This window comes from Adiantum capillus-veneris, chromosome 23 (genome assembly GCF_014529385.1).
Source record: "Adiantum capillus-veneris isolate H3 chromosome 23, ASM1452938v2, whole genome shotgun sequence".
Lineage (NCBI taxonomy): Eukaryota > Viridiplantae > Streptophyta > Polypodiopsida > Polypodiales > Pteridaceae > Adiantum > Adiantum capillus-veneris.
This window is the reverse complement of record NC_140953.1, coordinates 129,634,857-129,661,246: the sequence shown is the minus strand read 5'-3', so window position 1 is coordinate 129,661,246 and position 26,390 is coordinate 129,634,857. Positions and strand designations below refer to the sequence as shown.

Genomic DNA, 26,390 nt, shown 5'->3' with positions numbered 1-26,390 from the left:
GTCGGATAGAGATCCTAGAATGACCAGTAATTTCTGGAAGGGTCTCTTTGAGAATTTAGGAACAAGGCTAAACTTCTCTTCGGCCTATCATCCACAAACTGATGGCCAAAGTGAAATAGCTAACCTAACTATTCTCGATCTACTAAAAGCCTATGTAACGGAAGTAGATCAAAGATCCCAATGGGAGAAGTACTTACCCTTAGTAGAGTATGCTTACAATAACACTGTACATACTTCTACAGGAAAAGCACCTTTCGAGGTAATTGAGGGAAGATCAAAAAGTCCCTTGCTACTTAAGGTACATGGGAAGATCTTCGCTGCAGATGAGTATAGCCGAGACCTACAAGAATCTTTCCAAAAGATTAAGGATTCTATCTCTATCTCACAGCAAAGGCAAAAGGCTGCTGCTGACAAGCACAGAAGAGCCCAAGCCTTTAAAGAAAACGATTGGGTCTTGTTAAAGTTTCCCAAGGCTCGATTAAGGCACACGACGGGCAAGAATCCTACGGGCCACCAAAAGTACTATGCTAAACTAGCAAAAAGGTACTATGGTCCCTTCCAGATTCTTAGGCCAATCAATGAGATGGCCTATCAACTTAAGTTGCCCAATCATTGGCTCATACACAATGCTTTTCATGTGAGCCTCTTAAAGCCTTACAAAGGAGAGCCACCTCAAGAACCAACTATTGAAGACCCACCGGAGATCGAGGACCACGAGGAGGTGCTGCAGCCCGAGTCCATTCTCCGACATGAAGACAAGGTATTAAGAGGCGGTAAGACTATCCGACGATATCTTATTAAGTTTAAGAATTATCCTTTTGAAGATGCTAGATGGATGCAAGGCATACAATTAAAGGATAACCTAAACCTTGTCAATGCTTACAATGCTTCCCAAGAGTAAGCAAATGTACAAAATGTTAAAAATGAAGAAAAATTTTTGTCTTATAAGACTCTCTTTTTCTTTATTTGTGCAGAAAAATGAAGTAGTATGCATGCTTAGATCAAGTTTGCGGAGACGACGTCTCCCGAACACCAAGTAGAGCTTGTCACTCTACTATGGAAGACTGATAGGACTAATGTGCAGACATGCTTGCGGCAGCCTCAGGCTCTCAAGCGCCAAATGGACTAGTCATCCATTATGGAATGATGTCGTAGGGTAACATAGGGATCCTCTACCCGCTAAGAAAAGGACTCATGCATATGCTTTATCTTCTCTACACCATAGTCGAGGACGACTATGATTTCAAGAGAGAGGTAATGTCATAATAATCAATATCTAATTCTCCTAAATGATTTTCTCATATTAAACTGATCATTTAATGTGGGGAAGTGCCAAGGGAGAAAAAGCTAGAATATTGGTTAAGTTAGCAGACCGGCCACAGTAGGGATCCAAAGGAGGGAAAATAGGGATCCAAAGGGGGGGCCATCTGCAAAAGAGCCATGTGAAACAACGGGCTAAAAAGACCCTAAGGTTCAGCCCATTAAGACTTCCAAAATGCTAAGGTTCCAAAATTCAAAGGTTGTGTCCAAAGGTCAACCTTAGGGAAAATTGGATGCTTAGTGTGTGCCCAAAAAGTCTTTCTACATCCCTACATGGGAGGGGGCGAGCCCCAAAGCTAGGGGATGAGAGAGAAAGCCACACACACACACACAGGCTCCCTTTACACAAAGGGAATGAGGGACACATGTCAGTTCCCTAGGCCAGATGCCCACAAGGTATGCCCAATTCCTATTGGAAGACCCTTGAAGTGGACCAATGAGAATTAGGCTAGAGTAAATCTAGTTTAATTAATTTAAAAACATTTAATAAAAGAAACCAATAAGAATTAAGTGTCCTAGAAGACTATTGGGCAGTCTCCCAAGGGGTCCAATGAGCATTCAGGAGCCCCATGGCTTGCCTGATTCCTATTGCCCAGGAGGCAAAGGGGTCCAATGAGAGTTTAGTTTAATTATTTAATTATCTAAAGCTCTCACAAAAGGGGAAAGGGGGACACATGTCAGAAGGCTATCACTTATGCTGCTTAATCCCTATTGGCTTGACCTGGGGAGGTCCAATGAGGCAAAAGCCAGACTAACTTAGCAGCTAGGGCTCGCCCAAGAGAGAGAGGGGGCTGATTTTTGCTTGGCATTGACACTCACACTCTCACACTTGACCATGTGTGAAGGGAAAATACTCTATCTCCTCCCAAGCTTTAATGGAGAGCTCATCACCTACTCCAAGCTTGTGAGATAGAAGCCTACATCAACACTCTCTTGGCATGTGGATGCAAATCCAACCAAGAGCCAAGCTTCAATGCATGCTCATCTTCTCTACCAAGCTAATTACTAAGCTAAGCTATGCTAATATGAGTGATTATGTGAGGAGATGTACTTCTTTCTCGTAAGATACTTCTTTTTCCTCTCAATCTACTCTCATACCCTGCTAGCTCTCACCATCTTCGAAGGTGTGTGAGGTCTTGGGTCTGAGAACGGGGATAATTCAAGTTGTGTTTGATTAAGTGTTTTGCTTGGTGTATGAAGCTTCCATCTTCATTGCACTAGCTAGTCTTGAAGGAACACAAAGAATTGTATTGTACAATGTCTCTCTTGATGGGAGAAACCATAATACAAAGCCTTTTGGAGGGGGGACCGGCTCCATGCAAATCCGGTCCTCAACTGTTGTCAATAGCTTAATTGCTCTCTCTTTTGAAAGTATTGTCGATGCTATCTAACTAGGTGTTATGCTTTTTGTTGCTCTCTCCACCCAAGCACTCTTGTAATTCTCATTAGGAATCAACTCTAATGAAATGCTCACTATGTTCATGCTAATTTCCGCTACACATAAGATTTTAGGCCATTAAATGTTACACTTACAGCTGCCCGCAAATAGCTCGTAGATGCACGAGCACGTTCGCTCTGTTCCGTGAGGAATGCTTGGCATTGTCGCGTAGCTCTTGCCGAGGCTAACACGATGGTGCAGTCGAATCTCCAATGTGATGAACGAGCGGGAAGTAGTGCCAAGATGAAGCTCACGCTCTCTCTCTCTCTCTTCCTCTCTCACATTCAGTAGATGACATCGCTAAACTTTCATTATGATAATAGTTATGTTACAAAATGACCTAGATACCTTATATACTAAGGTCACCTTAGGTTAAACCTAAAATAGAGTTTGAGGGGTCAAATGGCTTGGTATTAACAATCTGGAAGTGCCATTGCAACCCAGCTTTTGCTACTAGACTACCTACTTATTACAAATGACATTTATGACCATAATCCTCAGCATTCTCCCAATTGGTGGATCTAAGATTCACCCACCCATTACATCTTCTTTAGAATGACCATGGGTGGATCTAGGATTCTTCCATCTTCAAAATCATGCTTTAAAAGTTTCCACCATTTTAAAACTTGTTTATATTGGCTAATTTGTTTACATTGGATTCAACCATCCTTCGTTCACTTGTTTGTAATGACTAAGTGTTGGATTTAGAATGAAACATACCATTTTGGAACTAGTGGTGGGTCTTGGATGCACCCATTATTCCATAACTTGTTTAGATTGGCAAGGTGATAATTTTGGGATGCATTTATGTATCCAAAAAAAAATTTAATGTCCAAGTTGTGGATCTAATATGCATGAAACCTTGTAGACTTATTTCAAATGGTTAAGTGTAAAAGATTCAAGATACACTACCTTGAGAAACTTGTTTAAATTGGCTATATGGTGGATTTAGGATGCACGGTCCACTTCTTTTCTGGCATGTCTACACAGGACAAATGGTCAATTTGAAATAAAATATTCTTAGAGATTGTAAAGAATATTTGTGTGTCAATTATTTTTTCATAATCTTCCAAAAAATCATTTCATTTGATGTACTATTATAAGCTCTAAATAGTTGTTTGTGTTTCATCTATTACCATATACATGTGGTAGTGATGTGTGTAAACACACTAGGACCACCGGGGCATTTTTTCGCTCTTTAGGAGGTTTTTTCCCCGAGCATTGTATAGACGCCCATCACTCTAGGGCTATCTATCTTTCCATTGCATACTAAGTAACACACTCTCTAGTGTGTGCCTTGAGCTTCCTTCGTCTTCTCCAAGCTGTGTGCGTTTCTCTACAACCCTAATTCCAACAATTGGTATCAGAGCAAGTTGCGTCCTCCCGGGCTTAGTCGCCAGCTGCTTCAGCACACACCTGCTCACTTTCTCCGATTTCAATGAGCTTTGGCAAGCGTTCGCAGGTCGACAAAAATTTCAGGTGAGCTCGTAGAGCTCAGTCGGCTCAGATTTTTGATTCGGGCTCATTTTGGCCTCTGTTTCCACTGCAGGCAGTACTGTACAGGCTATTTTTTCATTTTGTGCAGAATTTCTGTCACTGTCGTTTTCTGCATAACAGGTGCCTCATAGTCGTCTATGGTTTTTGCTATATAGCACGTGTTGTTCCCGCTCCGTTTCTCCTATTTTCGAGCAGTTTTCACATCAGGTGCAACATTTACCATGGCTGACAACAACACAGATGTGTTCAAGATGTTTGCTGCTGAGGATAGGTTGGATGGGGATAACTACCCTATGTGGGCTTATATGATGCAACATGTTCTTGTGTCAAAGGGCGTCTGGAACATTGTGCAGGGCCTTGATGCACCTCCTGGTTCTGAGGATGTAGGCGATGTTGAGGATGTTGCAGGTCTTGCTGCAAGGATTGCTGCTATTAGAGTTGTTTTGCCTATGGCAGAACAAGCTCATTGGGATGTAAAGGATGCGCAGGCTCATGCATTGATTGTGTTGTCTGTGAAGCGCACCATTGTTCATCACATCCGTTCAGCAAAATCTGCAAAACAGGCTTGGGATATGTTGGCTGGTCTTTATGCAAGTCACAATGAGGCTAAAATTGCTTTGTTGTGTAAAGAGATGGAGTCAAATATCATGCATGAGGAAGATGATATGGACACTTTCCTTACTGGTGTCAAGGATATCGATGAGCAACTTATTTCTGCAGGTGAAGTCATTTCAGACAATTCCCTAGTGCAGACTGTTCTTGATGCCTTACTAGATTCTTACCAGACTTTTGCTAGTACTTGGAGACTGATGACCCAAGGAAATCCTGAAGTTGTCAAGTTTGATGCATTATGCACATTTCTATTGTTGCAAGAGTCACTTTCCAAAAAAAATAGGACTAGACAGTGTGCAGTTGAACAGGCTTTTATTGCTTCTCAAAGAAAGGGTGGTAACAGTAATGCAGCCACTTCTTATGGTTCTGCTGCGAGTGGCAAAACTTCTATTTCTAATGCTTCTGCTGCTGGCAGCACTTCGTCCGGCAATTCTGGTGATAAGGGCAAAAAGAATATACGTTGCCATTATTGTAAAGCTAATGATCACTCAATCAAGTCGTGTCCTAAGTTGAAGTCCAAAGAGGCTAAGAAGTAAGAGGGTGGTTCCACTACAAATGCAGCCATTGTTGAGTCTTCTGTAAAAGGAGACTGTAATGCTGATGTTGATGCAGAATGGGCTTTTAACGCAGAGTGCACTTACAATCTTGTTGTCCATGATGCATGCTTGTCAGTTTGCTGCAGATTCACATGTGTGGTATTTCAACAGTGGTGCTACAAAGCACATTACCTCACATCGTGAATTGTTTACCTCTCTCGAGTCTGTCCCTCATGAGAATTCAGTCACTTGTGCCAACAATGCCTCTTATCCGGTTCCGGGAGTTGGAAAGATTATGCTTACTGCTACAAATGGCAATTCCTTCACACTTGTTGATGCATTTTATGTACCTGGGATCAAGAAGAATCTCTTGTCTGTATCCGCACTAGCTAGACTTGGACTTGTAGTCAAATTTGTGGATGACAAATGTATAGTTCATGATCTCAATTTTGGTGATGAAATTGTTGCATCTGGCCCTTTTTGTTGTGGGTTGTATAATCTCACTTTGTATGACAAGTGTGGACAAATTTTGCAAATGTTGTTGCAGATTCAAGGGCTATTTCAGATGCAAAACTTTGGCATGCACGTTTTGGTCATCTGAATTTTGCCAGTTTGCTACATTTGCAGAAATCTGATATGGTTTCTTCTTTGCCGCCTCTTGAAGCACCTGTCAAACATGTTTATGAAGGTTGTATTTTGGGTAAGATGCAGCGTTCTAAGTTTCCAAAGGATGGTTCAGTTCGGGCCACATGCAGGTTGCAGCTTGTGCATAGTGATGTTTGTGGGCCCATGTAAACTCCGTCCTTGGGCAATTACCTTTACTTCGTGACTTTCATTGATGATTACTCCAGGCATGCATGGGTAATTCTGATTAAAGCGAAGTCCGAAGTTTTTATGTGCTTCAAATAATTTCTGGCTATGGCTGAAAATGTCTCAAAATGTACTATGGGCACCCTCCGTTCCGATCGAGTGGGGGAGTATATGTCTCATGAATTTAATGCATTTCTGGCTAGTCGTGGGATAAAACACCAATGTACAGTGCCTTATACACCTCAGCAAAATGGTGTTGCTGAGAGGAAAAACAAGTCACTTACGGAAATGGCACGATGTATGGTCAAAAGTCAAGCTTTTCCGCATTCTTTTTGGCTTGAGGCCATCATGTGTACCACTTATGTACTAAATAGGTGTCCTAAAAAAGCTTTGCAGTCTATTACTCCACATGAAGCATGGCATGATAGAAAGCCTTCTATTGAGCACATGCATGTTTTTGGCTATTTGGCATATGTTTGGTGCCACAAACACAACGCAGAAAATTGGATGATAAGGCTTTCAAATGTATTTTTGTTGGTTATAGTGCTGAAAGCAAAGGTTACAGGTTATATCATCCGCAAAAAAAGCATATTCTGGTTTCTCGGGATGTAGTGTTTGTGGAAGATTCTGTTCAACCCTTGCTGTCATGTACTAGAGACAGTAATGTAAGCTCACAGGACATTTATGACACTTTGTTGCCTCTTTTCAATGGTGGAAATACGAATGTAAGTTCCAATGAGGCAAATGTACAGCCTATGGGGGTTTCTGAAAATGTTACAGATCAACCTATTACTGATGCCGATGTACATGATGTACTTGATGAGGAAAGGGTTGAAAATGAGCAGGCTAGAGGTATGCCAAAATGGATGGTGCACACTTTGCGTGATAGTAAACTGGATGCACCTTTGTCTAGTCATACTCGTTCAGGCTCTTGCCATGCATCTTATGCATCAGATTGTTATGCTTTGGCTGTGTCTAGCTTACATGATGTTGAGGAGCCTCTGTCTTTTGATGAAGCACAAAATTCAGAAAATTGGATGGATGCCATGTAATCAGAATATGATGCACTTATAGAAAATGACACATGGACTTTATGTGATTTGCCTCCTGGCAAAAAGGCCATTGGTACGAAGTGGGTTTACAAGTTGAAACGCAAGCCGGATGGTGAGATCGATTGCCATAAGGCTCGACTTGTTGGAAAAATTTATGCACAACAAAAAGGCATAGATTATGAAGAGACTTTTGCTCCCACTTGTCGTATGACTACTATGCATTTTCTATGTGCATTGGCAGATCATTTTGGTTGGAATGTACATCAATCAGACATTGTTACTGCTTTCTTGAATGGTGACATATTTGAGGAAGTTTATGTAACGCAGCGTCGCGGTTTTGTCATAAAAGGACAAGAGGACAAAGTGTGCAGATGTAATAAGGCTTTGTATGGGTTGAAGCAATCTCCTCGTGCTTGGTATGAGAAAGCTGACACTCATTTGGTCAAACGAGGCTTTCGTAACAGTCCAATAGAAAGCACATTGTATGTAAAGCATGAGGGTGATGTACTTCTTATTGTGGTTCTTTATGTCAATGGTTTGCTGATCATTGGACCAAATGACAGACATATTGCTGAATTTAAGGCTGGTTTGAATGCTACCCTCAAGATGAAAGATTTGGGGCTGTTGCATCATTACTTGGGTATATAGTTTAAGCAGTGTGATGATGGTATTGCCTTGTGTCATAAAAGTCACATAGAGACATTGCTATGTAAGTTTGGACTTGAGGATTGCAAACCTATTGCCACTCCCATGGAAACAGGTTTGAAGTTGAGTCTACATGATGTTGGCGATCCTGCTGATGTCACTCTTTACCAAACTGCTATTGGCTGCCTCATTTATGTATGCAACACAAGGTCGGGTATTCAGTTTGCAGTCTCACAGGTCAGCAGATTTATGCATAGCCCAAGGTCTAAGCATTGGTAGGCTGTCAAGAGGATTTTCCGCTACCTTAGTGGCACTTTACATCTTGGCTTGTTTTATCCCAAGGGGGGATCATTGCCGCCAGACTTACATGCTTTTTTGGACTCAGATTGGGCTGGTTGTTTTGACACGTGAGTGTCCACAAGTGGTTTTTGTTTCATGCTTGGCATTTCATGTATATCATGGTTGGGCAAGAAGCAACCTACTATGGCCACTTCGAGCTGTGAGGCTGAGTACAGGGCAATCTTCACAGCTACGGTTGAGTGTGTATGGCTCAGACGCCTTATGGCTTATTTGGGTGTTGGACAGGATACTTCCAACACTATCTACACTGACAGTCAGAGCGCATTGGAAGTTGCGAGGAACCCAGTTTTTCATGCTCGCACAAAGCACATTGAGGTGCATTACCACTATGTCAGGGAGAGGCTCTCAGCAGGAGAGATCAGCTTGGCTTATGTGCCAACACAGGACAACCTTGCAGATCTTTTCACAAAGGCATTGTCTCGTGAGAAGCTTGAAGCTTTCCGCAAAGCTTTGGGCTTACTCCCCTTGGCGGACTGATCATGTCCTCAGGGCATGGCACTTCCCTTTACTCATGTGCCATCTCTCGTTCACCGCATCACTCCAGGGGGGATTTGTTACCATATACATGTGGTAGTGATGTGTGTGAACACACTAGGATCGCCGGGGCATTTTTTCCCTCTTTAGGAGGGTTTTTTCCCCGAGCATTGTATATACGCCCATCACTCAAGGGCTATCTATCTTTCCATTGCATACTAAGTAACACACTCTCTATTGTGTGCCTTGAGCTTCCTTCGTCTTCTCCAAGCTGTGTGCGTTTCTCTCCCAGGGGATTCACTTTGGATTTCCGTATGGTATCACATGAGTGTACAAGAGGGGGTTTTTTAGAGGTCAAACAGAAGCATATACAATAGGGGTAGCCCCCCATTATTTCATGCTCGTACTGTATGCATAATCCCTTGGGGGGACCTACCCCGCCGGGGGGGGGATATTAAGTGCTTATGCCATAAGACACATGCCCTAACAAGCCAATTAAAGAATCTTTCATATGAGGGTGTTCTTCTTGGTAGTTCAAAGAGTTAATTTACTCCACTAGCAAAGTAAGATAGCTATACCAATGAGAAAATATGGTACCTCCCTGTCCTCTCCCTTAGCTACTAACATCTTTAAGACTTGTTCAACAAGCTTCTAGATTTGTTGGGGTCGATGCTACCATAAACTTGACTAATCTTCTTCTATGTAGCCACTAGGCATCAATATCTTGGACATTCAGACCCTCATTAGCCTCTTCAACATCATCATCATCAATACCACCATTTGTATAGCCTTTGTCTCCACATCTGCACCCTCATTTTATTTATTGTTGTCTTCTTGCACATCAGCTTTACAACCATTATTGTAATCAGCTCCTATTTGATCAAAAAGCTCAGCACACCTTTTCCAGGTGCCGCCCAATCTCTGCTAGGTCAGTTGCATCCATTTTCTTGGTGTGATATGGGCTTACATTACAAAATGTTAGAGCTTTATCTTAGGCCCGTGCCACACACGAGCGATCGGACATGTCAGAAAGTGCAATATTGGGAATGTTGTGTCAATCACAAATCAAAAAAATTAAGAATGTGGAACAAAATGATTTTGATAGTAAACGACTATAGGTCCAGACATTCCTCACAGCCCATCAGTGTTCGAGAAAAATGATTTCAAAAATGCCGGTTGAGGGCAAGTGCAAAAGGAGAATTTCCATCCCAAAATAGTGTAAAGATTGAAAAACTAAACTTAATTTTTAAATTTCCTCTTGACAAAGTCAAGAAAAGAAATTTTGTATGTTTGGGAAAATGGTCTTTCCCGCACACTGCAGCGGACGTGTGTGATACGAGCCTTGGCCACAACCTGTATGTCTTCTTTTCTCTGTTTGGGCGGCAAACAAAATCGCTCTTAAGTCTTTTGGCAGACGCCGACGCACAGAATAGCTGGGCGGGATGTGCAGGCAGTAGCTGGCGTCACAGACAGTCGAGGGGGGGATCAACATGTAGGAGGCGGGCCATGTCTGCAGGGGAGATGGAGGAGGAGAGGATGGAAGGAAAGGACAGTGGGGAGGCTGGCGTGCAAGCAGTCAAAGAGGAGGGTACTGAAGCACGCGAGGGGGGGGGGGGGGGGGGGGGGGGGGGGGGGGGGGGGGGGGGGGGGTGTGTCTATCGTGCCTACCTCGTCTGCTACCGTCCGCGACAAACTACTGTGAATAGTGGGGGGTTGGGGGGTTGGGGGGGGGACTGGCCTAGGCAACCTTGGCAAAGGTGCGACGTGATCAGGCCTGCATCGAACGCGAGCAAGAGCTCCTTTTGCCTGCATCACATGCCACAGACAGCCTCGGTTCACTCCCAACTCTTGCGGGCCTTACCTGCAATCGTCACAAGGGGAACAAATGAAGGAGAGAGAGAGAGAGAGAGAGAGAGAGAGAGAGAGAGAGAGAGAGAGAGAGAGAGAGAGAGAGAGAGACATTCCTTGCGTGCTCCGAAAGGAAGGAGAGAGAGACTAAAACGTCTGAGACTCCTATCTGCAATCGGGACACCTGCTCCCTACTTGGCTCATGCCCACGTGTCTTCTTCTCCCTTCATCCACCTGACTGGCTCCCCGCTATCTCCGTGAAGCCCTTTTGCATTTGGTGGCATCTTCTTAGATACCCATTAATAAACCACTTCCAAAATTGACCACACATACGACATACTTGAATACCCATACTAATAGAGATCAATTATGGCTGTTGTACTTGGCTAATATACTTGCTCTTCTATAGTGTTCTATTGAATAGAGATCAATTGTAGAAGCTCATTTGGTGTTTACCTTAAACTTGGTAGGCCTCGTGACTTTGTCACATGTTCCCTAGGCGCCAGTATGGTAAAAGCCCCAATTACGGGACATGCCCTGAAATAAAGGCGAACATGGTGTCACTATAATGTAGTGCATCCTAATCAGTTACGCGACGGGACTGCGTGGGTAGTAGGACTGCAAACGTGTACATAAATGATTGGCCACAGCGCGGGTTCAAGTCCTTGTCCTACTTCTGGCTCATGGTGGGTCTTGCAATAGGGGCATTGTCTTTTTGTTCTTAATAATGATCATCTGCCTCGCGATGCTGCAATTCTCAACCGCATTCATCAACGCTTATTTTGCAAGTAACGCGGGCTCTCAGCCACAAAATGCACCATTGTGCGCTCGAAAATGTGTAGAGTAGCTCGAGTTTTGCATTCTACAATTTCGATGTGCTTAGTATGGGGCTTTTACCCTAACTGAGTTCCAATTTCCAAAAGCCCGAACTTTCCAATTCATTAAAGAGTGAATGGATGGGGTGCTGCTCATTTCCAATTTCCAAGGAAAGGAAGAGAGAAAGACTGAGCTGGAGCCTGAGAGGCTAGAGCTAGAGCCAGGACGCACGAGTAAATTGCTGAATGCCCACTCCTTGGGCGAATCTAGAGAGAGAGAGAGAGAGAGAGAGAGAGAGAGAGAGGCACCAAGGCGCACGTTGTGAGAGAGCGGATTGTCCTTATGACCCTCCCTTTCTTCTGTCTCTGTGCTGCAAGCTAAGCTGCCATGGCTGCCGTTGTGTTGGAAGGTGTGGAGAAGCCAGTCTTCTTCCCTGATTTGAGAGATAAGGCCATCATCTTTGAGGGTGAGCAGGCAGCTGCCAAGGCCATTGAGCTCTATGAGGGATATGGTCTCCCCAATGGGCTCGTCCCCTTGAAGAATGTGGTGGAGGGAGGGTGGGTGGGTGGAAGAGACTGGCTTTGTATGGCTGGTCATTAAAGAGGCTCAGAAGCATCACTTTGCGAAGGCGGATCCACTTGCAGCTACGACCAGCTCATCACTTGCACCATCTCGTTGAGGAGGATGAAGGCAAATCCATGGAGTGAAGGCCAAGGAGCTTACTGGATACTGGTGGATGAGAAGAACCCTGACAAGATTTCATTCAAGAGCATCATGGGCCTCTCCCGCACATTTCCATTCGACAACTTCGTCCTCGATGCGTAGCGTCCTCCCTCCCTCCCTCCCTCCATATTATGAATTACAGCACTCCCATTGCAATAAATTTGCTGGTGAGAGCTCCTGTCCTCTCTTATCTTCTAGACCAGAGCCTCCAGTGGGACGTTCACGAAGCCTGCCTTGCAAGGCTATTGCGCAGTCCCCAGCTTGAGTCGAGATTCAAGAGGGCTCGAGAGAGAGAGAAAGAGAGAGAGAGAGGGAGAGAGAACGAAGGGTCCTGAGGATGGCTGCCAGATCTTCAATTCATAGCTCGTTCACTAGCAGCCAATATGGAGGTGGACCTCGAGCTGGATCAATTAGGCCTCTGTCAGACGCATCTGGATACCCATTTGCTTGGTGAGTTGGACGCCAAGTCAACGGTTGTGTTGATGGGTTTGGTGTCCGAGGGATCTGGGCTACCCACCCTCGCCCATCTTGCGCAGGAGCCAATCAGCGTGAAGGCAAGCAGGTTTTTGGGAAGGATTTTTTTGGAAGTGTCACCGCCTTGTGTGATTGCAATGAAGGTTAATGATAGAAACGTGTGTGGGGGGTTTGTTTTTATTCTTTTCTCTTGTTCTCTCTGACAAAGAAATGACGTTGCAGGAGACGTACTGCAAAAGAGATGATGTAGCCTTACAAAAGAGGTCATGGCCTTCTTCCTCAACAATATAGAGCTGCAATTGAGCGCGTTGAGCAAGGGGACCCTATAGTCTTTCGCAATGAGATAGGATCCTTTCCCTCCTCGACCATCGATTCTACATTCTAAGCTTTACACGCATTGTACCACTTTGTCATAATTTTATTGGCTTTTACACCAAAATCCTCCAAATTTAGCCGGTTTCCATAAAGATGACCCTCCAAACTAGCTGGTTTAGGAAGAAGCTCGGACATGTTAAAAAAGCCATCGGTTGAAACTAAAAATCATTGCAATTAATCTGAAACTTAGATGTTATTGAACCCTTTAAAGAGACACTGTTTAAAACTCTTTGATTTCTAGAGGAGTTGGAGGAAGAGAAAAGTAAGACTCATGATTGCACCAAGTATAAGGTTTATTTGCTCTTGCATGATAGCGCTTATATATATTGGCTCGTTTTCATTACTATTAGCTAGAACCTTTCACGGATTCCATTTGTAGCTACTGAGCACGGATGTAGTTCGTTGCAACTGTTGTGATTAATTACATATAAAAAAAATCATTTTCTCATCCCTTGTCTCGGCGCAACATCAGCCTTGGCACTTGTCTTGCACTCACCATCTGTCCCCTGCACCTAGCTGCTTGCCCTACCTCGCATGACACTTGCCCCTTCTTTGCCTTTTCCATTTCAACAGAAAGAGGAGTATCCCGTGAGATTCCAATTGAAAAAATTATCTTAGAATCGTTAGCACATACTAGCTATAGTGAAATTAAGGGTAGTTTGCTTGTGAAAATATAAGCGTACAAATAGACAAGGGCCCAAACAAATGAAGCTTCATACCTGGCACTGGACAATGGGCATTCCCCTCATCATCATGGACATGAAAAAATTGCCTTTATTTTTTTAAAATTTTAATTATTACTAATTTTTAATGTCTTTTAATTTGTCTAAGTCTCATAACTTGGCTCTATTGCAGGCCATGTTGGAAACTCCAAAAGAGGGAGGGGAACGGGTCTTTATCATTGATCATCAATGCTCATTCCTCCCCTCACACGCACAAAGTCTCTCTCTCTCTCTCTCTCTCTCTCTCTCTCTCTCTCTCTCTCTCTCTCTCTCTCTCTCAGCCATTTTTTGACCTAGTAGACAGCAGTCCACTTTTTTCATCATAACTTCTTCATCCGATCTCCGATTTGGGTGATCTATAGCCTCAATCGAAGAGCACGAAGTCCTCTACACATTGATGTAAAGACAGAAATTTTCAGAGTTATAGAAGGAGTTTCTGTAGCAGCATTTCCGAAGTGAACAGGCTCAACAAAATTGATTCTCATCTCCTATTTTACATACAATGTCTTCCGGCACTCGCAAGGGTTCTTCTTCTTCAACAAGGTCCACAACCATTGTGGAAAATGATCCAAAATCTCCTAAGTGTGGAGATAGCAACACAACCACCCAACCAACAACATCGGAAACCATGATCATGGCGTACTTGGTATCATTGCAAGAGACCGTAAACAAACAAGGTGAAGACTTACGAGCACTTGCAATGGAGAATGGCATACTAAGGGTACTTGTGGTTGAGAATGAGAATCTCAAGAGGACACTTGAGATGCAAACAACACGTTTGATGCAACTTGAAGAGGAAGTCAAGGAATGTAAACGCTCTCTTGTGGACTTGAATGCTTTGAAGGAGCGAATGAGCAAAGTAGAGCATGACCATGTATTGAAAGAGGAAAAATTTGACACTATGAGCCAGGATGTATGCGACATGAAAAATATATGCACAAACAAGTCTTGGGCTGATGTATGTGGTAGCAATGTGGTTTCTAATTCCTCACTCATGCAAGCTATGGTTCAAACAAAGAATGTTGAGAATGTGGATGTGGAGCGGTTGAAGGAACGGGAGCGACGTTCCAAGAACATTGTTATTCGTGGAATTCCCGAAGAGAAGTTAGAGACACCTCCTTCTCTTGCCATTGTTATTGAAGATTTCTTCAAAACCCACTTTGGCATGTCCGGAGTTATGGTCTATGGAGCACATAGAGTGGGGAAGCAAGGAGCTCCTCGCTCAGGAGAACGGCCAAATGTATGCACCATGCCGGATGAGACCAAGTGAAAGATTATCCTTGATAATAGTTGGATCTATTTGAGGGATACAAAATGTTTTGTATGTGAAGATCGCACTATTAAGCAACAAAATATGTGTCGCAAGGCATATGAGGAAAAGAATAATAAAAACAAGGAGATCTCTCATGAAGAAAATGTGCCCAAGGAGGAGGCAAATCTCTCAAGCAAATAGGGATGCGTGACCTATGAGACCGAGTTACAATTGAAAATATGCTTTTGGAATTGTAATGGATACCCATGGAATGCGGAGGTTGGCATTGATGAACTAACAAGCAAAGCCGATGTTGTACTTCTTGTTGAAACTTGGGAGCATGATACACAAAGGATTAACGGCTTGGAGGATTACAATGTACATTCATTGATGTGGTCAAAGAATCTCAAGCAACAAAGAGGACAAGGAGGGTTAGCATGTATGGTTAAGAAAGGATTGGAAGATTTTGTATCAATTGTGAAAGATGACAAGTACAAACGTTATGTATGGCTGAAAATTATGACACCAAAAAGAGCACCCATTTTTGTAGCCGGTTGCTACATTCCTCATCATGATTCTCCCTTTTATGCTTGCATGGATAGAGATCAACCATTTTCTGATTTGGAAGAGGACATTGCTTATTTCAAAGGTGAAGGTGATGTTATTGTATTTGGGGATATGAATGCTCGCACAAAAACATTGCAATATGATACTCAACAATTTGATATGCCATACATTTCAAGGGAGTTGGAGGAAGTTCACTTGTATGATCGTACTTCAATGGATGAGAAAGAGCCGGATCACTATGGAAAGTTACTTTTACACATGTGTAATAGCACGGGTATGCTCATTGCCAATGGTGTATCTTTGTGGAGTGGAACCAATGGATTTACATGTAGGAGACATAATGGGGATAGTGTGATTGACTATATGCTACTCTCTGAAGCCATCATGTATCGCATAAATAGTTTTATGTTTGGTCAATGGACCCCGGAATCCGACCATCGCACCTTATGTATTGACCTTTCATGTGGAGAAGCAACTAAGCATGATAATCTCAGCCAAAGGAAAGAGAATTTATCACTATGTATGGATTTCAAACGGGCACCAATGTACATTGAAATGGTTGAGCAAAAATTATGGATGACAAAGCTTCAATGTGATGCACCATTGGAAACTAAATGGGAAGCTTTCAAGAAAGCTATTTGTTCTTGTGCGGAAGAATGCTTTGCCATAAAGCATCTCCATGGTATCAACAAAGATAGATCACGCAAAAGGTGGTTTGATAAAGAATGTCAAGATGCTCGAAAGTCCTTGATAAAGCTTGATGCAACTATGGACAAAGACAACTATCAAAGTCATTTCCATACATACAATGCATTGATTCAAAAGAAGAGAAGAAGATGGGAAGTAAAGCAACAAGAATTTCAAGTCCAAGAAAAGGCACATGCATGTGGAAGATTTTGGAGAAACTTGAGAGGCAAGCGGGTTGAGAATTTTGGTAACTTGAGTCTAGTGGATATATACACACATTGTAGGCAATTATATGAATACTGAAAAAATGTCATTTTATGGTTCACTCCCATGTATGCCGTCTTTTTTTACTATTGAGGATGTATGCGGTGGGCTTGAAAAGTTGGCCACTCGCAAAACGGGAGATCTTAAAGGTATCAAGCCAGAGATGATCAAATGGACGGGAGATTTTACCCATGAGTGGATGTGTGATATGTTCAACCTTGCACTTCAACATGGTATGTCTTATGACTGGAGTACTAATTGGATTAAGCCTTTATGAAACATATAGTCTACAATGCTTTATGTTTTCTTAACTAGGTTGTGTTATACATTTTTGTATTGTAGACTCAAAAGTGATAAGAGATATTAAAAGACGTCTTGCACAGTATCTATGGTTTGATGATCCTCTTGGTATAGATTTTTTTTCCATTTCAAAGGATAATTTTTCTGAGATAAATTGTGCAACATTTGAAGTATGAGCTTCAAATATACTAGGATTTGTTCATGGGCTTTTTGTGCATACACCTCTTCAAAGGGTATAACTATTCTTCATTATGGTGGTGACAAGTATTTCAAGGAAACTTGGAAGAAGTGTAACTAGGTATTTACTTCTAAAGGATCCAAATGTCAATTGTGTTGATGACAAAGTGTATACTATTAATGATGTAATAGATGGAAATGTGGCAGGATATGGGTTTGAGTATGATCTCAAATTTATGCGATACATTTGATCCCAATATACCACCATAATACACATTAGCTTGGAGAGATGTGGCTATGTTTTTGTTGAGACCTTACTTCACATTGAAAATGTTCATGAATTACTTGAAAACTATGAATTTACATGACATTACTTGAATCTTGTGATAAACTCTCTTATGTGAACATTATTGGAATTTTTTTTGCTTAGATAGCTTAGTATTGAGTATGCCTTATGACAGACAATATAAATAGGGATTGTCTTAATATATTATGTAAATAAACATTTAGTTTGATATGTAAATATATTCCTAGAGTGATGTCTACATGAATTTCACAACATTTCTTCAAATAGCATGTTAATCCTCTATTTCAAGACAAAGTCTATATCTCAAGCTGCATATAATTCATACAAGTATGTGTATCTCATCATATAGATTTTATCGAGGAAAATATTGATGCATTAATAATTTATGAAACAATGATCTAGAACTAATGATAGATTTCAAATGCACTTTTCTCTTTGAATGGATTTGAAATGCTCATATTAGAAACATTCTCATTGCTTGTTTCTATCTATCATGCCGCAAAGTCTTAATAAGGACTTAGATTGGACAAGTGATCAATCAAAGATACATGAATGCTAACAAGATGTTTAAATTAGACAATTGATTGATTCATAGTAACCAAATAATGTGTCCATTATGCACATAGTTCTTAAATAGCCTTCTTGAATAAGATATGTGGTGGATATAGAATTGCTATGTGGTGTATCTAAAGTGCAATAATTTCAAAATAACATGTTTAGAAAGGATAAGTGATGGACTTGAAGGTGATGCATTTATAAATCTTAATAGTCCCCTTGTTTCAATATCACATTCAAAATGTATAAGTGGGTAGAATATATCCATTTTTTCATAAATGTTTTGATTTGTTACATGCAAGTGGTGGATCAAACGTGGTATTGATTGGAGAGGTGATTGATCTTGAATAAAAGTGGTTGGTCTAGCATGAATCTAGTTCACAATAATCTATTTAGGTTCCACAACTTGTTTGAACATGATACATAGGATGCACACCATCATCCAAAACTTGTTTAGGATCACCAAAAAGGTCATCTAGAATGCATCCACCCATGCATAACCTGTTTAGAATGGGAAGGTGGTGAGATTAGGATCCATTTTTCATTATATACCATGTTAATAATATCCAAGTGGTGGATTTGGGATACATAAAATCATTCTAAAATGTTTTAGAATGGGCAAGTGCTAAATATAGGATGAACTTTCCCTTCCCCACCTTCTTTAAAGTGCCTTGGTGGTGGATTGAGAACTCCCTTGCATTTCAAGAGCTTGTTTAGATTGGCCAAGTGGTGGATCTCGTACCCTTACCCAGCTTGCTTAGAATGGCAAAGTATTGAAATATCCACCCTTCCACAAATTTTTTAGAATCATTGATCTAATATTTTTTTAAGACTCCTAGGGGATTCACTCTATATACAAAACGAAACGCCACCTACTACAAGCGGACAAGTTTGATAAAACCCCTATATATGATGCATATTAGGGAATATGACCCCCCTTTCTATGCATATACGGCAATCGATGAAAAAAACTATCATACCCCTATCTTATATATAAACTTTAGGTCTCACATGATCTAACTGAGTAAAGCTAGTCAAAGAGCGTCTAGCATAGTGACTGGCAACGTACTAAGGAACCACTTGTGTTGATAACTAGATGTACCCTCAATGTGTCTTAGTTTGACTTTCAAACTATGTACTTGTTTAGCCTGCACTCTAGCTACTCGTCCATTTTTTACACATATAAATTACTCAAAAAATATGGTTATAAAGTTTTGTTAGGTTATCCATGTAAATTTGCATCCATACAAACTCTTTATATCTCTCATCCCTCATCAAATGAACTATAATCACAAAACAAGCAATTGATACAAAGCAGTGTTAGTTCTTGCATGTATCTTTGTAGCTGTTGACTCACAAGTTAGACGACAGAATCTTTTGGGAAGCCATGATTTTGAAACACAAAAATTTCCTTTCATTTTTCCCTTTTCTCACTTCTCCCCCCCCCCCCCCCCCCCCCCCCCCCCCCCCCCCCCCCCCCCCCCCCCTCCCCTACACTTACGTGGTGCGATAAGTTTTCCATGGTGAACCCCCCGGGCTAAGACTTATGTAGAATGGAAAAATGATGGATCTACGATTCACCCTTATATTCTACTTGCTTGAAAGGACCAAGTTATGGATATAAAATTGTACCCACCATTCTACTAGATATTTACAATGGCAAGTGGCGAATCTAAGATGCACATGGCCTTCAAAAATGTATGTTTAGAATCTCCAAGTGATGGATCAAAGAAGCACCTTGCCTTTCAATACTTGCAAAGAATGGATAATTGTAGATATAGGACACACAAAAGCTTTTAGAACTTGTTAAAAGTGGGCAATATGGTGGGCCTAGGATGTAATAGCTAATGAAAAACTTATGTGGTGGATCTAAAATACACCTACTCTAACACAACCTATTTAGATTGGCCAAGTGGTAGACCTTGTAGGTATTTACACTTCCCCAAATATGGTGAAATGCTGAGTTGAAGTTGCAACCACTCTTCTATGATTTTTCAATAGGCCAAGTAATGGACTTAGGATGCACCAACCTTCCACTACTTGCTTCGACTAAATACATAGGATGCTTACCACCATCAAAGACAACTTTAGAATGACTTGGAGGTTATGCAGGATGCACCCACCCTTGCACAACATGTTTAGAATGGGAAGGTGGTGGATTCAATCATTAGAAAGAGGATGGGGTCTAGGAGGGCCTCTTTATTTGCCTTCAGCTTACGGAGGTGATTAACATTTTGACTAATAGGTGTATGCCATGTGTGCAAGAATGGTGGGTGTGTAAGAGATATACAAGAGTGGTCAAGTGAGGCACTTTCCCCCCCAAAAAGGAGGTGGAAAATTTTATGCTTATTGGCCTTCCATAACTCACACATATGATGTTTGATTTGAGTGGAGATCATAGATCTGGAATCTATGCATTGAACTCTTTCCATAGATATGCTACATGATATGGTTTTACTTGCTAAACTTTAAATTCCATTTTGGGGGGAAGATTTGGATTCAAAATAAACTAGCCATTTTGCATGTTTGAATTTAAAAGATGTCCTTTGATTATTTTCTTAGTACTAAAGGTTTGCCTTCCTTAAACTGCCAAATAAAGAGGCCCTCCTAGACCTCATTCTCTTCCTAATGATACATTTTCTCTTACTCACTATGTTTAGAATGGCCAAGTGGTTGATATGGGATCCACCATGCCTTCTTAAATTTGTTTACAAAACTCAAGTGTTAAACATAGGATGCACTCACCCTTCTACACCTTGCTTAAAGTGGCTTGGTGGTGGATTGTGAATTTTCCTTGCTCGTCAAGGACTTGTTTAAATTGGCCAAGTGGTGGATTTAAGATGCACCCACCTTTGCAAGACTTGCTTAATGGCAAAGTAGTGGATTAGGAATACACCCATCCTTCCACAACTTATTGATCTAAGATCCTTCCATCTTCTAAGGTTTAATTAAAATGATCAAATGGTGGTTTCACCCATCTCTCTTTTGCTTACTTAGAGGTCCAAGTTGTGGATATAAATTACACCCCCATTCTACAAGCTATTTAGAATGGCCAAATGGTGAATCTCGGATGCACATTGCTTTCAAGAACTTGTTTAGAACCTCAAAGTGATGGCTCTAAGATACATGTTTCCTTCCAAAACAAATTGATGGCCAAGTGGTCGATCTTTGATGCACAAGAACTTCTAAAACTTGTTTAAAATGGCCAATTATGGTGGATCAAGGATGTGATAGTTGATGAAAAACTTATGTAGTGGATTAAAAATACACCCATTGTAACACCAACTAGTGGGCATTGAATGCATGCACCCTTTCATAACTATGGGGATTGACACTACAACCAACCTTCCATGATTTTTAGAATAGCCAAGTGGTGGATTTGGGATACACGGCAATTCTAAAACTTGTTTGGATTGAATATACCACCATCCAAAACTTACAATAATGACCAAGAACTTATTTAGGATGCATCCCTTTGCATAACCTAGTTGGAATGGGAAGTTAGTGAATTTAGGATAGAGTTTCCCTTTTAGAATGGCCACGTGGTGAATCTGGGATGCACCCAACCTTCCTAAATTTGGTTAGAAAGGCCAAGTACTAAATATAGGATGCACGTCTTTTCCACACCTTGCTTAAAGTGGCTTGCTGGTGGATTGAAAATTCCCTTGCTCGTCAAGAACTTGTTTAAATTGGACAAGTGTTGGATCTCAAATGTACCCACCCTTACACTTGCTTAGAATGGAAAATTACTAGATTATCAGATGCACTCGCCCTTCCACAACTTATTTTGAATGGTTGATCTATGATGATTCCATCTTCTAAGATTCATTTAGAATGGCCAAATGGTGGATCTAAGTTCACAAATTTGTCTTTTGCTTTCTTGAAAGGACCACGTATGGATATAAACTTGCACCCACCATTCTACTAGCTATTTACCATGGCCAAGTGGTCAATCTCAGATGCACATTGCCTTCAAAAACTTGTTTAAAATTTCCACTTGATGGATCCAAGAAGCACCTTATCTTCCAAGACTTGTTAAGAATGGCTAACTAGTGGATCTATGATACACCAGAGCTTCTATAACTTTTTTAAAATGGCCAATTATGGTGGAAGAGGGATGTAATAGCTATCATAAGACTTCTGTAATGGATCTAAGATGCATCCACTCTAACACAACCTATTTAGATCAGCCAAGTGGTGGCCTTGGATATAGGCATGCTTCCAACCATGGCTGAATGTTGGATTGAGGTTGCAACCATTCTTCCATGATTTTTAATTGGTCAAGTGATGGCTCCAAGATGCCTTCACAACTTGTTTAGAATGGTTGATCTTGTTTCTGATGACCAAAAGTTTATTTAGGATGCATCCATCCTTGCACAGCTTGAATAGATGGGAAGCTTTTGAATTTAGGATGCATTTTTCCTTCTATTATGCTTAGAATGGCCAAGTGGTGGATCTGGATGCACCAAACCTTATAAATTAATAAAAATGTTCCCTTATATATATTGCTTAAAGTGTATTGGTGATGGATCGAGAATTCCCTTGCACTTCAAGAACTTGATAGAACTGACAAAGTGGTGGATCTAGGATGCATCCACCCTTACCAGACTTGCTTAGAATGGCAAAGTCGAGGATTATGGATGCATCAACCATTCCTCAACTCGTTTGGAATAGTTGATCTAGGATATATTTTTGAAGCTTATTTAGAGTGTCCAAATGGTACTAGGATATAAATAGCACATGTCATTTTACTAGCTATTTAGAATGGCCAAGTAGTGAATCAAGGATGCACATAACCTTCAAAAACTTGTTTAAAATCTTCAAATGGATACAAAAAACACATTGCCTTCCAAAACTTGTTATGAATGGCCAAGTGTTGGATTTAGAATGCATATTCTACTATTTAGAATGGACATGTGATGGACCTAGGATTCACCCATTCTCCACCACAACTTGTTTAAAATGGACAAGTGGTGGATCTGAGATGCATCCAACAATTAATAACTTTTATAGATTGTCCAAGTGGTGGATTTGGAAATCCCATTTCCTTCCAAACCATTTTTATAAATGGCGTACCAGCCATTCCAAAACTTGTTAAGAATTGGCCAAGTGGTGGACATAAAATACAAATTTTCTTCAAGAACTTGTTTAGAGTGTCTATGTGGTGGATATGAAATTCACTCACTATTTCATAACATTTTTAGATTAGACAAGTTGTGAAACTAAGATGCATAATCATCTCAATACGTGTTGTGACTTCCAAGTGGTGAATTTAAGATGCATCCATCAACCACAAGTAGCTAAACTTGGGCAAGTGGTGAATCTTGGATGCATCCACCATTTCCAAACTTATTTAGATTCACCAAGTGGTGCATATGTGTTGTACCATCCATTTCCAAAATTTGTCTCAATTTTCCAAATGGTGGATCAAGGATGCACCCACCTTCCGAAAATTGGTTAGAATGGCCAAGTGGTGAAGTTGGGATACACCAAACCATTCAAAATTAGTTTAGAAATGCCAAGTGCTAAATCTAGGATATGTAAAAAAATTAGAACAAATAGGATTTTGTAGAAAGGAGAGTAGAAGGAGATATGATGCAAAGTAGATTAGTGGAAAATCAAAATTAAATTTACAATATTACAAAGAGATAGCTTCATCCACCCATGCACTCTCAAGATAGAGCTTAGATGGCAATATAGACAACTAGAGCTAGTAGGCACAAATACACTAGGTTGGTTATCCTTCAACATAGGATACCATGGCTCATGGAGATGGGCTCTTTATACAGTGATATGGGTGGATGGTAGATAGGTGAGTGTGTGCGCCATGTTTGGTATTGAATATGTCAACCCACCATCCATAGCCACCGACCACCAGCCACAATACTAATGGCATGTACATATGGTCTAATATCCCAAGAAATACTTTAGGAAACTTTTCTTCGGGGGCCCCCAAACCCCTACTTGGGGGATCGCTAACCCTGTAGACTCCCCAATCGGCTCTTGAATTAGCTCGATCCATACTATCCACAATTTCAAATAAAGACCTCATCAACATGAAACATGGAATCCACCAAATATATGTGCATTATTGGCTTCTCCTCATAGGGGGGCCTTACAAATTATGAAACATACGAGATGGTAATAAGTAAAACTAATGGGTGGGCAACAACCTGCTTAAAGTGGCTTGTTGATGGATTGAGAATGCACTTGCTCTTCAAGAACTTGTTTAGAATGGCCAAAATGGTGGATCTAAGTTGCATCCACCCTTACATAACTTGTTTAGAATGACAAATTAATGGATTAGGAACGGATAATCTAGGAAATTTCAATCCTTCCATTACCTTTTTGGAATGGCCAAATAGTGGACTTTGGATACACCCATCCTTCTAAAACTTGTTTACAGAGGATATATGGTGGATTTGGGATATCTCATCATCTTTGTACAAAATAGATGGTATCTATATAATGGCCAAGTGGTGGATATAGGATGCAAATAATGATATCATAGAATGGCTAGTTTATGAATATCTAGGACTAATGGGTTCTAGGTACAATCTTTTCATGTCCTTGCTATGTATGTAGAATTCAATAGTGGATAGAGTTACTCCCTAAAAATTTGAAAATGGAGAAGTAGAATTTGAAAACAAGTGATGATTATGCAGATAAGAATAATCATGTCAAGCATCTTGCAATTAATATACTATCCTCTAGGAGGCTGTTGTGTGATCTTTCATTGTCCTTATGTGTGTGTGAACTAGCTTTTTGGGGGACAACAACTAAGACATTTGACTCTCATTGAAGGGAAAAGGACAAAATAAAGAGAATTGTTTGCTAAAGATGATGAAGGGGCCACTTCCCAAACTCAGTGCCTAACGTGTCCCACTACTGCTCATTCAACAATTACTACTCACATTCCATGGTGTGGTGAAGCACTTGCTGATTCATCAAGTCACCACACTGCCTTCATAGATCTCAAACCCAGCCATTGACCAGAAGCCCCCATTCTTGCACTTATGCGGCTACTTCTTTGTACATGCCTATTTAGAGGCTCTTTATGCTCAATAAAAAATGAAGACCAAATTGTTGTGCTTCTCAAAGATGTACCATATGCAGATTTTGGAAAAATTGTAACAGTGCCTAAAGAGAAAGATCCAGTCCCTAAACTTGAAAATGCAATAAATTCTCTTCAAGAGCATGAAAATAAGTTGAAAGGTAATCAACCATCGATAAATGGAGCTTTTATAGTCTCATCCAATTGTCATAACTGCAATCACAAAAAAAAACTTAAAGTTCACACACTGTGGCAAAACAAATCATCTTTCAAAGTATTGCTATGAAGTCAACCTTAGTAGATTAAGAAGTGCTAATCTAATCCATGCTATGATACCAGTTGCTCGGTTATGGTGGATAGGTTAGTGTTCCATTCATGGCATAAGCATGATTAGAATAGAGTTAGATTAGGGCTTGATATTGGACACACAGTACAGTAGAGTATCATCGCAAATGATAGACTTAATGCAATGTATGACACGCAAGAACAAAGATTTTTCTATCAATCTTAGAGCAGAGGCCCAAAAAATTCCCGCTATGGGAATGACCCCTTTGCTCTGCCAAGGTGAACAACTCTTGGCTATGGGAATATCTGCTTATGTTGTAAGCCAAAAATATATAAAAAATAAGTGGCCAAATTTTTTGGGGGAGCAAGAGTGTGGTTTGAGAATGATGCGAGGCTCCAAATGTTGGGTATGTGGGTGTTCTATAAATTGGTGTGCATAGGGCAATGGAGAGGGCCAGTGGGCGATGGCAAGCAAAGTTATCGTCACATCACTTTTCTAGGTGGAAGAGGTTGTTCACACAAGAGATGAAACAAAGGCCCGCATCCAAACAACCCTTCCCTATGTGGGTTTTTGGTTGCATATCACTCACACAAGATTATCCTCCCCTTAAAAGACATTAGGGTGAGGCACACAAAACACAAGCCTCCCATTTAACACAAATCTGCCTCCCCCAGACATAAAGGGTGTAGGCACACAAAACATCAGGGTGTAGGCACATACACAAGCCTCCCCTGGCACAAATAGAGGGTAAGGTACACAAGAGAGAATGATCATTGTATATCATCATATACCAAGCCAATATTGTTGTCACTCTCGTTGTTGTCAGAATCTTCAGTGGAGGTGAGGTTGGTTTCTTTGCTTTTGCTTTATCTTTGAAATGCTCTTTGTGATTGGTAACCTATGAAGGTTGATCTTTGAACCTACAATACTTTGTAGCATGGTTGTTCTTGCCACAAATGCGACAAGGCTTGACTTCATAGCAATCCTTTGAAAGATGATTTGTTATGCCACAGTGTGTGCACTTTAAGTTCTTTTTGTGATTGTGGTTGTAGCAGTTGGATGAGACAATAAAAGAGCCATTTGTTGGTGGTTGATTACCTTTCAGCTTCTTTTTGTGCTATTGAAGATATTTGATGGCATCTTCAAGTTTAGGGACTGTATCTTTCTCTTTAAGCACTGTTACAATTTTTTTAGAATCTGCGTCACGCACAACTTTGAGAAGCACATCAATTTGGTCTT

General features: G+C 40.9%; 1 protein-coding gene and 1 pseudogene across 1 annotated transcript; both read left to right on the top strand.

Moving 5' to 3' along the window:
- Positions 1 to 11,727: 11,727 nt before the first annotated feature.
- On the top strand, positions 11,728 to 12,275 carry LOC147428539 (uncharacterized; annotated as a pseudogene).
- A 6-nt stretch (positions 12,276 to 12,281) lies between these two features.
- Positions 12,282 to 13,196, top strand: LOC147428538 (uncharacterized). The gene is made up of 2 exons (XM_086497306.1): positions 12,282 to 12,748; positions 12,828 to 13,196. The coding sequence occupies exons 1-2, from the start codon at positions 12,515 to 12,517 to the stop codon at positions 12,894 to 12,896; spliced, it is 303 nt and encodes a 100-aa protein (XP_086353432.1). The 5' UTR covers positions 12,282 to 12,514; the 3' UTR covers positions 12,897 to 13,196.
- Positions 13,197 to 26,390: the final 13,194 nt, after the last annotated feature.